At 38.8% G+C, this 15,366-nt stretch overlaps 1 protein-coding gene across 7 annotated transcripts in view; it reads left to right on the forward strand.

Annotated features, from left to right (window-relative positions):
• Positions 1-15,366, forward strand: part of NADK (NAD kinase) — a 51,722-nt gene that overhangs the window by 25,487 nt on the left and 10,869 nt on the right. For 5 of the 7 annotated variants that reach the window (XM_074306525.1, XM_074306529.1, XM_074306526.1 and 2 more), the window contains exons 2-3: positions 10,146-10,364; positions 14,457-14,540. In XM_074306525.1, the coding sequence (XP_074162626.1) occupies positions 10,146-10,364; positions 14,457-14,540 (303 nt within the window). Of the gene's footprint in view, positions 1-9,882; positions 10,026-10,145; positions 10,365-11,981; positions 12,081-14,456; positions 14,541-15,366 lie in introns of those variants that run through there. The other 2 variants (XM_074306531.1, XM_074306534.1) reach the window with 2 other exon arrangements.

Genomic DNA, 15,366 nt, shown 5'->3' on the forward strand with positions numbered 1-15,366 from the left:
GTTTATATTTGATCCTAGAAGCGAAAGGAGTCCAAGTAGGAGAGCAGCCTGGTCAAAGCTGGGGCTGAAAGAAAACCACTTTGGCACTCAAGAGAAGGATGGGTTTAGACTGGGGAGGGACTTGAAGCTGGGAGAACAGTTGGCCCATTGCAGTAGTTCAGGCAAGAGTCAGAACTAAAGTGGTGACTGCTGGATCGGGAGGAAGTCTGATGCAAGAGATGTAGTCCATGTAGAAATGGTGAGATGGATCACTTGATTGGACATGTAGGATGAAGGAGAAAGTAAAATCCTGTGTCAATAAACCAGAGACTGGAAGAGGAATGGGACTTTGAATAAGAGAAGTAGATAGGTAATGTTTGGGGTATGTTGAATGTTAAATGTTTACACAAGAGCCAGTTTAAATTAATTAGCAGAGAAACTAATTGTAACAGTATCTGCAAGGAACAGAATACAAAATAAACCCACAAAAAAAACCAACCCTTTTTCTTTGTAGTAGTAACAAAATCCAGGAGAAAATGATAGAAAAGGGCTTTAAAGGTTAGAAAGCTGTCTTTTCCTTTGCAGCTGTCTCTTTGTAGTTCTTTCTCCCTGATTTCTGATTACAGGCAACACTGGGCAGTAGGTATTTGCCCATTTTACCAGGAAAAGCCTCTGCTAGACAGTCTTTCTTGAAACCAAGAGGCAGAAGTGAAGAGGAAGAGTATTCTAAAATCATGGCTGGTGGAGTAGGGTTAATGTAGGGCTTGAGGAGAACAGAATCTAAACCGGAAGATTTTGTGATCATTTTCTCTTGATTTTAAAGAGCGGTAATAAAAATAATCCTTGGATCTGATTAATATGGACAACACTGACATGGGGATGACCTTTATCATCCTTTGTTAGTCTTACTAGTCACTTGGATGACCTAAAATGACTTTGCTATTCTCAGAGTTCATTAGCTAACCATAACCATAAGAGACATTGAAAAAAACCTCATGAAAAGACAAGCACAGTAATCCATCAGTGTGATGAAGTTTCAAAACCTTTAAAGCTCAGATGACTCAAGTGCCTATAAAGATAACATCTGTGCAAAACTAGGTTGAAATCTAAACTGTCTGTCATAATACGGGAATGTCTCAGGGCTCCTTCGAGGAGCCGTTGATGCTGGAGTCCCTTTACAGACCTTACCCTCTTGTTTAAAGTTTAAGTTGCAATTGGCAAACTTGGGGAAAGTTGATGGTTTTGAAAAATATGGAAATATATTCAAATACATGTGGAATAATGGGCTTTAAATAATATGCCAGTTAACTGTTAAATCTGTCGTGGGGGTTCTTGTGTAACATTATTGCTAGGCACTTAGCAACAACTTGTCTCTCTCGTACAATGACCATATGGTTTGAGTATATTATTAGCTGTGGTTCATAGGACTATGATAAATATGCATTTGGAATGAAAGTGCTTAGAGAAAGCAGCCAAGTGTAAAGACTCGTAGGAAATCTGTATTAGAAAATAGGAGAAAATGAACAACATATGTGAGTCACACTCTACGGCTTCATTGGTAAATCCTGAGTCTCCAGAATCACTTGCTGCATTTATTAGAAAGTATGGATCATGTTGATAAAATGAAAAGGTATACTAGCCCTCTGGAGCACATTTTCCCTAAGGGCTAACCCAGCAATTCCTTTGGAAAGCTATGGAAGCCTAATATGCTCAAGAACATCTGTGAGTTAAATGGCATTGTTACCATTTTCCCATTTAGACAGTAGATTTGTAAATTTGAATGGCAGTGTATTTTTATGATATTCATTCAGAATGCCACTTTGTTCAAGTGCTGGTTAGTTATGCTGCAAAAAGAAACCCGTTATTCATGTAAAGTTGATAAAATAACCTCCTTTAACATCTGGAATATGTCTTTGAAAGTTTGGGATTTTGCCCTTAGCAGTAATCTGCCATTTATGAGCTATTTGGCAAGAGATATTTTGAATAAGTCTATGATTGGATTTCTGTCAAATTTAGCAAAATAGAAAGTGTCTTCTGTGCTTTCTATTTTTGAATTTGAATATTCATTTGTAAGCAGAATTCATTTTCCTTCCTCATTTCTAAAAGTGCTTATTACCAAAATGAAAACTGGAAACTTTTTTCTTGTCAAGTAAAAATTAATCAAGAAAAAGTTTTAATATGCTTTATGTCCTTTTTTTTTTTTTTTTTTGTGAAAGCTGGCCTTAATTCATTTAAAAAAGTATTGTTGAAAATCTTAAGGATAAAGCGGGTTTTGAAGTGTTTCATCCTCAGACCAGACTTTGAGCAGGGAATTGTCTTTGTTTAGTCCAAGGCACTAAAAAATGTTTTAAATATATAGATAGCTTCACTGATTATTACCGGGCCCCTGGGTGGTGCAGTCAAGAAGTCTCTTCTTCTTGAGTTCAAATCTGGCCTCAGATATATGGTGGCTATATGATCCTGGGGATATTATTTAACTCTGTTGCCTCAGTTTCCTCATCTCTAAAATGGAAAACTCAAAAATGACAAAGTACTCCATCATCTTTACCAAGAAAACCCCACATGGGGTCATGAAGACTGGGGCGTGACAGAACAACAGAAGCATGATTATCATTTTGGGAAGGCAGCTTTCTCAGGTATACTGACCATCCAGACCATCCTCTTCATTGCCAATCACTTTACCTCCTCAGCCCTTCCAGTTCCACTTTTCCATTAGAATGTAAGCTCTTGAGGGGTAGAGACTGTCTTGTTTGATTATTTTTGTATCCTCAGTGCTTATTAGCATAATGGAATATAAATGCTTTATCTTATAGTGAGCTAAATAATTTTACTTTTTTAACTAGGCTAATTAAAACTCTGAAAATATCCCTTCTCCATTCTATAGCTACTATTGACCAGAGTAAATTAGAGATGAAATATTTAAATGGAAAAGTACCAGGCTTTGTTGTAATAGAAAGTACTTCCAATTTGTCATACTTGATTTTTAAGTAATGTCAAAAATGGCATTGCAAAGTAAGAATAAGTTGTACTTTTCCTTTGAAATCATTCTAGATTTCAGTAGTCTTCAGTATATTTATTATATTCTGTAAAAATTAGAGGAAATAATCAGATCAAATACACTTGAAGCTATTATGTATGATTTTCTATATATACATAAATGTTATACCTCTCTTTAAAGGAAATTGCATGAATGGAAAACTGAATAAAAGGAATGTTTAGTTTTTCATTAAAAAAACTCAAGGCATTTAAAAATGGTAATACATTTATTTAATACAAGTTATTTTAAACAATCGACAGATATCTGTTCAGCACTTAAAATGTGCTAGGCACCATGCTAAGCAACAGGGATAGAAAGAAAAGGCCAAAAAAAAATTCTAGTAGAAGAAACAGCATGTATGTTAAAGAGGTATGTTGTGACCAACTCTCTATGAGCCCATGGACTTGTGTTAGGATTACTAAGTGAGAACTCAGGTTGTCTGGATGGTGACAAGGTGAGAATTCAGGTCAATTACAGGGTGAGAACTCAGGTTGACTTGATAGAGGGGGCAAGCTCATTGGCTGGGGTGATTCTTCCCAGAAGCCCTTGCATTATCCCACGCCCATTCTCTGGGAGAATAAAAGAGAGGACTCCCAGAGACAAGGAGAAGACTCTGAATTGCATCAGGCTTGACGGGGCTCTCTGCAGGAAGGGAAGTCACTTCTTTGGACAAGAGTTAACAGCAACTGCCTGGAGACAACGGTTCGTTACAGGAAGAAGAATCTGTCGGAGAGATTTGAGTAGAAGACACAGCAGATCTCTTCCCAGAGAGCGATCCAGCAGCTTCTGGAGACGACAGCTCGCTACAATTGGCGCCCAACGTGGGCCATGATGTTTTCTTTGCCCCCTAAAAAAATACTGGAGTGGTTTACCATTTCCTTCTCCAGTGTTTCCATTTTGCAGATGAGAAACTTGAGACAAGTAAGGATTAAATGAGTTGCTCAGGATGATAGGCCTAAGTATGTATCTGGAATCAGATTTGAATTCAGATCTTCCTGACTAGTACTCTCTCCACTGCATCACCTCGTTGGGCCTAATCGATAATATACAATATACCTAAAAAGTAGATTCTTTTTTGTTTTTTTCAAAAACAAATTTGTTACACACGCACTCACAGGCAGGTTGTTTGTTAGCCCTTTAGGGACAGTTGCTGCCAAGTAGTTGTTCATTATTGAGATGTTTATTTAGGACTTATAGAACTGTTAGAAATCTCACTCTTGTAATATGTACGGGAGGACTGCACATAATGTTGGATTACTTGTCCTTTAGGGGAGGGAGTGGGGAAAAGGGAGGGAGAAAAAAAAATTGGAGCACAAGGTTTTGCAAGAGTGATTGTTGAACTATCTGTGCATGTGTTTTGAAAATATAAAGCTCACAAACAAAAACAAGAACAGGTCTATTGGAATTGGCCTGAATCACCTCATTGTTGGGGGAGCCAGGTCCCTCACAGTTGATCATCCTGAAGTACCCAGGTGAGAGAAAAACAGAGCAGCCAAAATAATGAAAATTTAAGAGTGTTTATTGCTACTAGTGCCTGCACCCCATCAGAACTGGGGAGTCAGCAAATGAGTGGTCTCAGGGCCACATTTATAGAAAGAAGAGAGAGACGTCAAAATGTTTCTCAATACATTTGTCATAATAAAGGAATTTCTATTCTAAACAGGAGGCAAAAAAAAAAAGTTATCTAAGGGGATCATTCTTAGACAGCATCAAGGAGTATTTCTTTAAGCTCATCAGGTTGTCTAGGACTCAGGTCTCTCAGGACAGCACATCTGGAGGTGTAAGAATACCATCTGCAGTAGGAAGTGAAAAACTAATAGTAAACTTTTTTTTTTTTTTTTTCTGAAGCAATTGGGGTTAAGTGACTTGCCCAGGGTCACACAGCTAGGAAGTGTTAAGTGTCTGAGATCATATTTGAACTCAGGTCCTCCTGACTTCAGGGCTGGTGCTCTATCCACTGTGCCACCTAGCTGCCCCTAATAAACTTAACTAGAAAGATTCAAGATTATGTTTCTCACGGTCCCATTTGGGGTGCTTTTCCACTTCAGTCCCATGGTCTTGTTTTTTCTGGGTACAACCCTCTCTTGGTTCTGCTCCCTTCCCTTGGCATCAATTCATGTATGAGACTTCATTTCTTTCCTTTTTTGCAATTGGAGTTAAGTGACGTGCCCAGGGTCACCCAGCCAGGAAATGTTAAGTGTTTGAAGCTGGAAGTCCTCCTGACTTCAGGGCTGGTGCTCTAACCACTGCACCACCTCACTGCCCCTGAGACTTCATTTCTTACAAGGTGCTGTGCCTGCATATTGGGCAAGCAAGGGTCTCTGTGTGATGGAGAAGGAAGGCAAGTCATGGGAGGTCCCAAGGCAAAACGGCCCAAGCAGAGAGGAAGCTGAGCACTGGACCATGGAGACTCCTGGTTTGAGTGAGAGGATCAGTATCTGTGAGATTTACTAAGCAAAGATACAGTCGGACAGATCCCACCTTCACCCTGCCATGATTTCCCTCATATTGAAGGGACCCAACAAGAACACTGCTTTTTAACCTGATATTTGTTCAGGCAAGAGAACCTAAGCCTGACAACAACAATGACATCTTACCACCCATAGCCTCCCTTTTTTTAGTTATTAATGAAAATTAATTATTAATATTCGTTATTAATTTTAAAATCTCACTCTTGGAGGAGCTTTAATACCATTGGGTAGAAGATCTTGCCCAAATCATAAGCTGTTTGTTTATCAGCTACATCATCTGCTTGTCATTGTTTCTGTTGCTTCTTTGTAAAGAATGAGGTATTGAATTTTCCTTAACTTGGAACAGTCTTTTGTAATTTTCAAGAGTAATTTGAGAGAGGCTTAAAAGAAAACAGGTGTCTGGAAGAAGGCAGCTTTTGCCCTGTCTGTCAGTGTTCTCTCCCTTTTTCCTGTTGTTTGATCTCTTCTTTGTTCTTTTCACTTTCTACCTTGGTATCCTACTTAATGGTGCTCCCTTTTCGTCCCCTTCTGCGTTCCCCACCCTGAGAAAACGTCTGCTCCCCGAAAACAGGCTCACTCTTCATTCGTCTTTATGCCCTCTTTGAGCAAGGACAGCTTTTGTTTGTGTGTCCTCAGTGGTGACCTCATCACGCTGGGCTTTCTTTCCAACAGTACAAATTGTAATCCATCCATTCCTGTGCTCCTCACACCCAAAGGTTCCCCTCATGCCATTCGCCCTTCTCCCTCATCTTGCCATCTTTTTTTAATACATGGGTTTTTTTTTAACATCTTTTAGTCTTTTTCTTTCATAATTTTTTATTTGTATTGTTATAGTATGTTCATGCTCATCATGTGCCTCTCAATTCCCCCATTTTCTGTTCTTCTGAAGCATTTTTCCATGATGGAACCATACAGGCCTGTTGAATGTAGCTGTTGAAATTTGACCTTTGCTTGGGTCAGTTAAAGAATTTTTCAGTTTTCCAAAAAAAATAATTCAGCCTCCTTTTCTCTCCCTGTTTAATTCTGAGCCCAATTTATTTTCCATTGGTGGGGCCCCTTGGTAATGTCTCTCCAAGACATGCCTGCTGTATTCTGTTAAGTTTTCCTGTCTTCAGGTGCGCCAGGTAAAAGGCATTTTTCATCTCCCTTGTTTTCCTGTGTAGTTGGTCAGGCTACGTCCTTTCAAATAGAAGTCACCCAGGAGCCTCTTTTTCTGGAGGACATCACCGTCGGTGTGGAATTCCTCTTTAGTCTAGGGCTCTGCTGTATCTTCTCAATGAGTGACCATCACAGAGTTTTTACACGAGCTCATCTCTGGGGTGAGAGCCTTCAGGGAATTATATCTAAGCTTGGAGGATAACTGGGAAACACCCTGTTGGTATTTTGTTCTGCAGAATGAAATAGTCCTTACTTGGACTTCTTTTTATGGCAACTAGGTGGTACAGTGGATAGAGTTCAGGGCCTGGATCAGGAGATCCCACCTTCCTGAGTTCAAATCTAGCCTCAGACACTTCCTAGCTGTATGACCCTGGCAAGTCACTTCACTCTCTTGGCCTCTGTTTCCCTATTTGTTTGTTTTTTGTTTTTTTAAGAGCTAGAAAAGGAAATGGCAAACCATGTAGTATTTATGCCAGTAAAACCCCAAATGAGGTCACCAAGACTTGTAAACAACTCAACAACTATAAAGAAGAATGAAAAGATTTAAGTCAAGAAAACAGTAGACACAATGACAACAATGTAACAAAACAAAATAATGCTGCCAGTGACAAAGAACAAGCCTGGCCATAAAGAATAGAGAGAAGGGGACTGCTTCCCTATCTCTTAACTCAAGTCACAATTATTATAACTTAAAAAATAATTATTCTGAATGGGGGCAGCAAAGATTCTAGGGAAAATTTTGTTGATGTTAAAGATATAAATTTTTTTTAAAAATTACTCAAGGACTATCATTTTCTACTAAAATTTCAGTTTTACTTTTTGTGATATTTAGAACTTCCTTATCTAGCATTTTTTTGGTTCTTTTCTCATGACAAATAGATTTGAAGATTCTTTGTGGTCTATAAGTTTTGGACTTCTCTCATTCCTTTCTCCTGAATCATATTTTTCAGTTGGTTTTTTTTTTTTTTTTTTTTTTTTTTTTTGGTCAAATGTTGCAATGAAGTCCTTGAAGATCAAAATTTATTATGATTCAACTTGATGGTTCTTATTAAGAACTTACTATAGAATTTTTCTAACTCTTTTTTTTCATTTATTTTTTAAATTTTATAATAAAAATTTTTGACACTATATATGCATGAGTAATTTTTTTTATAACATTATCCCTTGTATTCATTTTTCCAAATTATCCCCTCCTTCCCCTAGATGACAGGCAATCTCATACATATTACATGTGTTACAGTATAACCTAGATACAATGTATGTGTGTAAATCCAATTTTCTTGTTGCACATTAAGTATTAGATTCCGAAGGTATAAGTAACCTGGGTAGATAGACAGTAGTGCTAACAATTTACATTCACTTCCCAGTGTTCCTTCTGTCCATCATTGATCAACTGGAAGTGAGTTGGATCTTCTTTATGTTGAAGATTTCCACTTCCATCAGAACACCTCTTCATACAGCATTGAAGTGTACAGCGATCTTCTGGTTCTGCTCATTTCACTCAGCATCAGTTGATGTCAGTCTCTCCAAGCCTCTCTGTATTCCTCCTGCTGGTCATTTCTTACAGAGCAATAATATTCCATAACCTTCATATACCATAATTTACCCAACTGTAGAATTTTTCTACCTCTTTATCCTCTACAAAAGGTGTCCTGTATAGTAGGATATTTCCCTCACAGATAATTATCATGATCATTGACTGAGGATGGCCAAATATTCATGAAATGATTTGCTGCTTTATTTTCTTTTCCAAAGACAGCCCACAAACACTCCTTCCTTTTAGACTACTGTCTTTTCATTTTGTTTCTAGAAAGAATGTCAGGATTGCTAGTTTTCAGCACTGTTTACTCCTTGGACAAGGATCTCACATTTAAACAGTAACCAACTATGATTCTAGGGATGTTGCTCATAGAAAGGTGATGGATTCTGTACAGATTGAGACTTTCTTGTTGGGGGATGGGGAGGTACATGAGCAAATGCTGGAATTTGTTTTGGAATTTGTAATAGGAAGACTGTCCGATATAATATTTGGATGATCTAATAACTGATTTAGCAGATTCTGCCACAGCCGTTGCCACAATGGATGGCAACTCCATAGGACTGAGGGCCATTTTGTATTTTTTTGTTCAGTGGGTTGCTGTGGGCAAATAATTCCTTACCAAGTAGCCAGCCAGCTGGGGTTACATTGATTGTACTCATCTGGACTGATCAGTAAATCAACAAGGATTTATTAAATAGCCTACTATGTGTGAAGCCAGGTGAAATGAGCAGAGGCACACTCAGGGAAAAAGGGACTGCAGAGATGGAAAGAATAGTGCCCCCAGACCCTTTATTTGGCTCTAAAGAGGACAGGAACAAAACGGGCCTTTGGGGGGCTGGCAGGGCTAGCTGTGGGGCCAGGTGGGCTATGGCAGACTTAGATTTGTGCCATGATTGTTTTTCCGTTTGCTTTGTCACAAGGGATGGATTTCTGAGGAAGGAAGAAGAATATCTAGAAATGAAAGAAATGTAAATTTTAAAAATGTAGAAACCAGTAAACCTTTAAAAAATAAATGTGTGTGGACCAAATCCTGCCCTTAGTCTTGGGAGTGGAAGGAAGGTTGAGAACAGGAAATTGTGGGTGTGAATGAGCGTGAAATTGTACCACCCTGAATGTGGACAGCTTTTCTAGGACCTTGACTTTGAAAAGGAGAAGAGAGAGGTACAGCATTTGGGTCCATGCCAACTTGGAGGCTCCCAGCTGTCCTGTCCTTGCCCTGGATGATAGCTACTACTTTTGCATCAAGGAAAGATTTTTAAGGCTGGGAAATGCTTGTAGGCTGCAGGAAAGGAACCAGGCCTAGGAAAATGGGCTGTTCCACCACAGTCAAGGCTGCCACAACTTGTGCCCCCTTGGCATGATTTTTAAAAACATGAGGTCACTTCTGCATCATGATGAGGCTTGTGGTTTGCATATGGAGTAGCATTTGATAATGTCTGATTGAAGCTTAATTTGACCCTGAAGTTATCCACTGCGAGCTAAACCAGAATAAGAGTCCCTTCTATAATCTCTATTAGTTCATTTGACTATATAGTGTCTTCTTATACGCAATAAGGACTTCTTGATTTATGAAAATGAGCAGTAACTAGATTCATTTATGAAAATGAGCAGTGATGGTTCCACTGCCAACTCAATGAAAATGTTATAGCACTGACATATTTCAATGAATGGAATTGCCTTTAATTTTGTTTTGAGATTTCCAAATTAAGTTTGCATTGTGCCTAATATATTAAGGAGTGCCTAAAAATGGAGAGGAGAAAAGAAAATCAATTTTAATGACTTTTTCTATCCATTTTACTGGATTTTGACTAAATTCAAAGCTGTCTTTGAAGGTGTTCAGGTGTGTAGATCAGAAAGAGCAAAGACAGGTGTATTGTAATGATCTAAGTTAACTGAAAACCTGAATCATGAGTCCATGAAATTTATCATTTAATTTTTTTTTTTTTAATTTTTCCTTAAGGCGCCAGTGTCTTCCTGACGGAAGTTCCCTTTTATCCACTATGGATTTGGAACAAGAAAAAATCAGCCTGAGCAAAGAGTTGAATCCAGATTCAGCCTCTTTCCGCTGTTCAGCATGTCATGGAGATGAGGACTGGAGCTATGGGAATCCCATCCGGGGTCGAGCCAAGTCTCGGAGTTTGTCTGCTTCGCCTGCCCTGGGAAACACGAAAGAGTTCAGGTAAAGTATCTATCCAAAAAGAGAGCCAGCTTCTTCTTGGTGTCTGTCTAGGAGATTTACAGTGTTTGGCTGGTGGGACTGGGAAAAATTGCTGAGTTTGGGCATTCTCAGAATTGCCTCAATGTGCCCTATGAAGGCTTGGGAAATCCCCCAGGGTTTAGTTACCCCCTGGCTATAATGCAGATTAATTTTAATATTACCTTAAGAAAAATATTTAGGACAATTTGCCATAAGAAATTGATTTTCCTTTGGAAAATGGCACTTGAATTATTCCTTTTTTGTGTCACTCACACCATTATCCTTCCGTGAATATGGCTAGTTGGCATTTGACTATAGACATTAAATTGTAGTATTAGGCACAAAACCAAAATAATTGTCTTTAACATGAGCTGATTATTCCCTTCTGGGTACAATTCTTTACCAGGTAATTATGTGAAAGTGTCTTGATTTGCTCCACTGTTACTTTTCTGTAAGTTTTATCTTATCCTTTTCTAAAAAAAATTACACTTTTAATCTGAAAAATGTGATCACTTCACCCCCCCCCCCCCCAAAGAGACCCAGTCACAGATCTGCTGGTTCTCTCCTCACTGACTGAAGCATGAAGGAACATAGTTATCTTAAGACACAGACAACTACTAGCAAAGGTATCACCCTCAGCTTCCATTTATTTGGCATCTTCCATATTAAGAATATGAATAAGATTTATTTTTTTTCTAATGTTGGTGTCTTCAGTTAAATGCTCCTAAAATGTAATGGGAAAATTTGAAGATCATTCATTTTAAAACATGACATGCTAACTTTTCTTTACTGATCAAGACCCAGGAATTTTAAGACTTGACTCTGTCTCCTACTGTGAAGCTCTAGATTCGATTAGAACCGAGTCCTCTGGAGATTAGGTGCAATGGCCAGCTGAGAGTGGGTGAGTTTGTGCAGAAGTCCTGGCCACCAAGCTCTGGACCCGGTTCCATCACAGATTGACAGGGAATCCTTAGGAATTTATAATTTTTTTTTTTTGACAGAACATATGCATGGGTAATTTTTTACAACATTATCCCTTGCACTCACATCTATTCTGAATTTTCCCCTCCTTCCCTCCACCTCCTCCCCTAGATGGCAGGCAGTCCCATACATGTTAAATGTGTTAATAGAATATTTAGGAAGTCTTTTATGTGCCCTTTCATGAGCTCCATTGGCCAGCTGATATACCACTGGCTCACAAGTCTCATGGTCTGATGCTATCTCCAGGGACAAAGATTGCTGCCCGTCTTCTGGAGTCTCCTTCCTGGCGTTTCCATAAGTTTATCATGGACGCTCTGCCCAACATTGTCCTCTTTGCATTCTCAAGGTGCCATGAACTACAGGGGAGGATGTAGCTATCTGCAGGATGAATATTGGTGTTAAATTAACCTTTGTTTCAGGAAAAAGCCCAGGGCTTAGCAGCACTCCACACTCTGCTCTTCCTATTCAGCCCATTCTCTATTTTAGATGTTCAGGATGTACATAAGAGTTTACCCATAAGAGTGTTGACATAGCTGAGCCTTGTTTAGTGTGAATAATGAATCCACTTGGTTGGAGCTCAATTAGTTCCAGCCCAGTAGTAACGTGCAGCGTGAATGTGCAATTTGTTCTTCTCACCAATTAGAACCTGGCTGCTTTAACACACTTATATAAGACTTACAGGTTTGCGGAGAAGTTTCCTTGTACCAGCTCTGTAAGGTAGGTAATATTCTTCCCATTTTATACTTAACGAAATGAGACCCAGGTGATTGAATGACTTGTCTGGGATTACACAGGTCGTATCACAGCTAGTATACACACTTGGCTCCCTAAGGCTAATGTTTTTCATACATGTCTATACATACAGACACACAGATGCACACTTTTTTTGAAATATCTATATATGTTAGAGGATCAAATGCTTCATAATTCATAGTGCTCTGTAATATTGAGCTATACTGCTTATTATTTATTATTATTAATTATAAATTAATATAAATATTTTCATTATAAATAATGATTTCATCATAAATATTAAATATAAATTATTATTATTATTATTATTCTGCTTGTTTTCACTTATAATGTTTGTATATAAAAATGTTAGCCTTAATATGGAAGATGCCAAGTAAATGGATACTGATGGTGATATCATTGCTAGTAGTTGTCTGTCTTAGGATAAATATGTTCCTTTGTCTCTCAGTCAGTGAGGAAAGAACCAGCAGATCTGTGACTGGGTCTCTTTAGGGGGGGCGAGTTGGTCACGCTTTTCAGATTAAAAGTGTAATTTTTTCTTTAGAAAATGATAAAATAAAACTTAGAGAAATACATCAGTGGAGCAAACTAAGACACTTTTCACATAATTACCTGGTAAAGAATTGTACCCAGAAAAGAATAATTGCTTTTTTCCTTTGGCCAAAATATTTGCTATATTGGCATCCTTTCATAATTATAATTTATATTCTTCTGTTTACTTCGTGACAGGATTTTAGCATGTAAGAGAATCTTTAAAATCCTTCAATTATTTCAATAATTCATAAGTGCTCCCATTATCTTATTCCAAGAATTCTATTTTCTAGTGAGAACAATATGAAAAGCCACCATGCTCTTCTCCCAGCTGTGTTGAAGGGAGGATGTGAATCTTTAATTTGCTAGGCAGCTGAATCCCTAGAATTTTTTAAATTTTATTTTTCCAATTAATCAAAATGTGTATTCTCTCCCCACTTTATCCTATAGGCTTGAGTGTAGTACTTCTCTTTAAGAAGTGAGTAGCATTTTTCACTAGGAAGGACCCTAGACTTTCAGTGACATCTGTAGCTCATCTGGGGTTCAGCCAAATGGTAGACAAAGAGAAGAGAGGCCTTAGTGTCATGGATTCCCCAGCACCACCATCAGCAAATCAGCTTATACACAGAGATCACCACCACTGGTCTTTCCTTGTTTTGCACAAGCACAATGTGATTAGAGCTACTTCCATGAGCTCTTGAGTTGAACTTTCTGTCCGTATTCCTTTTTTGAATTATAAAATGCTAACAGTTTCTGTTGTAGGTCTGGGAGGTATATTCTAGAGCAGAGCTATTATAAACTTTTTCCACTAAGTGACCCCTTTTCAACCAAGAAATTTTCATGCGACCCTGGGCATATAGGTATAAAAATCTACACAAATCAAATGTTTATTGATAATAAGTCGTAATTTGGAAACCCTCAGACTCCATTACACAATCCCAAATGGCATAATGACCCACAGTTTAAGAAGCTTTGCTTTAGAGGTAGACACAGTGTTGGATGTCTTGGGTTGTTCCAACATCACACTCTTTTGAAGTGACTTTTTCAGGATGGCAGCACATTGGTCCTTGGGAATAACAGCGTATGGTTCTCAAACTTAGGCCTGCCCCTGCTAGGGACATTGGGCACTATGTGATCCCTGTCTCCATGGACAGTGTACTGTCATTCAGATTTAATTTTGAATTTTCAAAAATACTTTTCATTGATGTTTTGTTCTGACATCATCTACATTTTCCACTATATTCCCTCCCCTTCCCTTATAATAAAAAACAAAACTTCTGCAAAACCATTATAAAAAAAAAATCATTTATGCTGTATTCCATCCCTCTGATCCCTCACCTCTGTAAAGAAATGATGGGGAGTGCCTTCTTATAGCTCTTTCAGACTATATGTTTTATCATTCTCCATTTACATCAATGGAGTCTGGTTGCATATTTTTGCTGGCCCTACTTCATTCTGCATCAGCCATCATAGAAGTCTTTCCATGCATCCCATTTTTCTAGCACAGTAATATCCCATTACTTTTCATGTCCCACCGTTTGCTGAGAAATTACCCATTTGACATGTAGCTACTTAGTTTCCAATTCTGTGCTACCACAAAAAAATGCTGCTACAAATATTTTATTATCTATGGGTCCGTCTTTTTGTCATTGACATTCTTGCATTATATGTTTAGTAATAGGATGACTCTCTTGCATCTTTAAAGTTAGTATAATTTCTTATTTTTCCCCAAATAGCTATTTCTTCTAATCTGTATTTGAAGGTAATAATCAGAAATGTTGTCTTTTCTCCTGCCCTTCTCCCCAAAAGGAGGACCCGTTCTTTGCATGGGCCGTGCCCAGTGACCACTTTTGGACCAAAGGCTTGTATGCTGCAGAATCCGAAGACTATCATGTAAGTTGACTTTTTTTTTTTTTTTTTTTTTCCTGTTTGTTTGACTGGGTTAGCTTTATGATGTTGGAAATTTGATATTTTCAGTAAACATTTAGTCACCAATGTGCAAAAGGCTATGTGTTGGATACATAAATAGGAAAAGTAATTCAATCTTTGTTCTTGAGGAAATTGTACTCTGTTCTAGTACCGCTAGCTACAAGATAAATTAGAAATTGAAATCTCATCAGTTGGACATCTGAGAGAAATCTGTTCCAGCTGAGAAGGAAGGGCAAGAGTCCAGGGAGGACCCGAGTCCTATAACTGGAGTCAGAAGATTGAGGGGAGATCGTGGCTGACATGTGGAGGATAGATTATTCAGCCCAAATGGGAGAAGAGTCAGGTTTGCCGGGAGTCAGAAAAGGAAGGTTGGAATTCGACCATTGAGAGGCAGGCTGAACTTAGGAATTCCTGTTTTATCTGGTAGATAATGAGGTTTTGAGAAAGGGAGTAGTGGGAGCTGTATTTTAGGAAGAGGGTCTGGAGGCAGGGCCTGTTAAGATACTCCAGGTCAGCTGTTAGGGCTGATGGAGGTGGGAACATTGGAAGTGGAAGGAAGCTGTGCCAGGGGCAAACTGGGGGTGCTTGCCCGGCTGGCACTGCCTATTAGGAAGGCAGCACTCAGTGAAAGCTGCTTTCTGTTGTGTGGGCTCCGGCAGGCATTCTGGAAAGCAGCCTGTGGTGCTGGGTTTGGGAGGCCCTTGTGTGGGGCAGTCATTGAAGGCACAGGCTGTAGAGAGAGGCCGGAGCTTGTTGGGCTAGCCCCCAACAGGTGGGAAGCGGGCCTGGG

The sequence above is a fragment of the Sminthopsis crassicaudata genome, chromosome 3 (assembly GCF_048593235.1).
Source record: "Sminthopsis crassicaudata isolate SCR6 chromosome 3, ASM4859323v1, whole genome shotgun sequence".
NCBI lineage: Eukaryota > Metazoa > Chordata > Mammalia > Dasyuromorphia > Dasyuridae > Sminthopsis > Sminthopsis crassicaudata.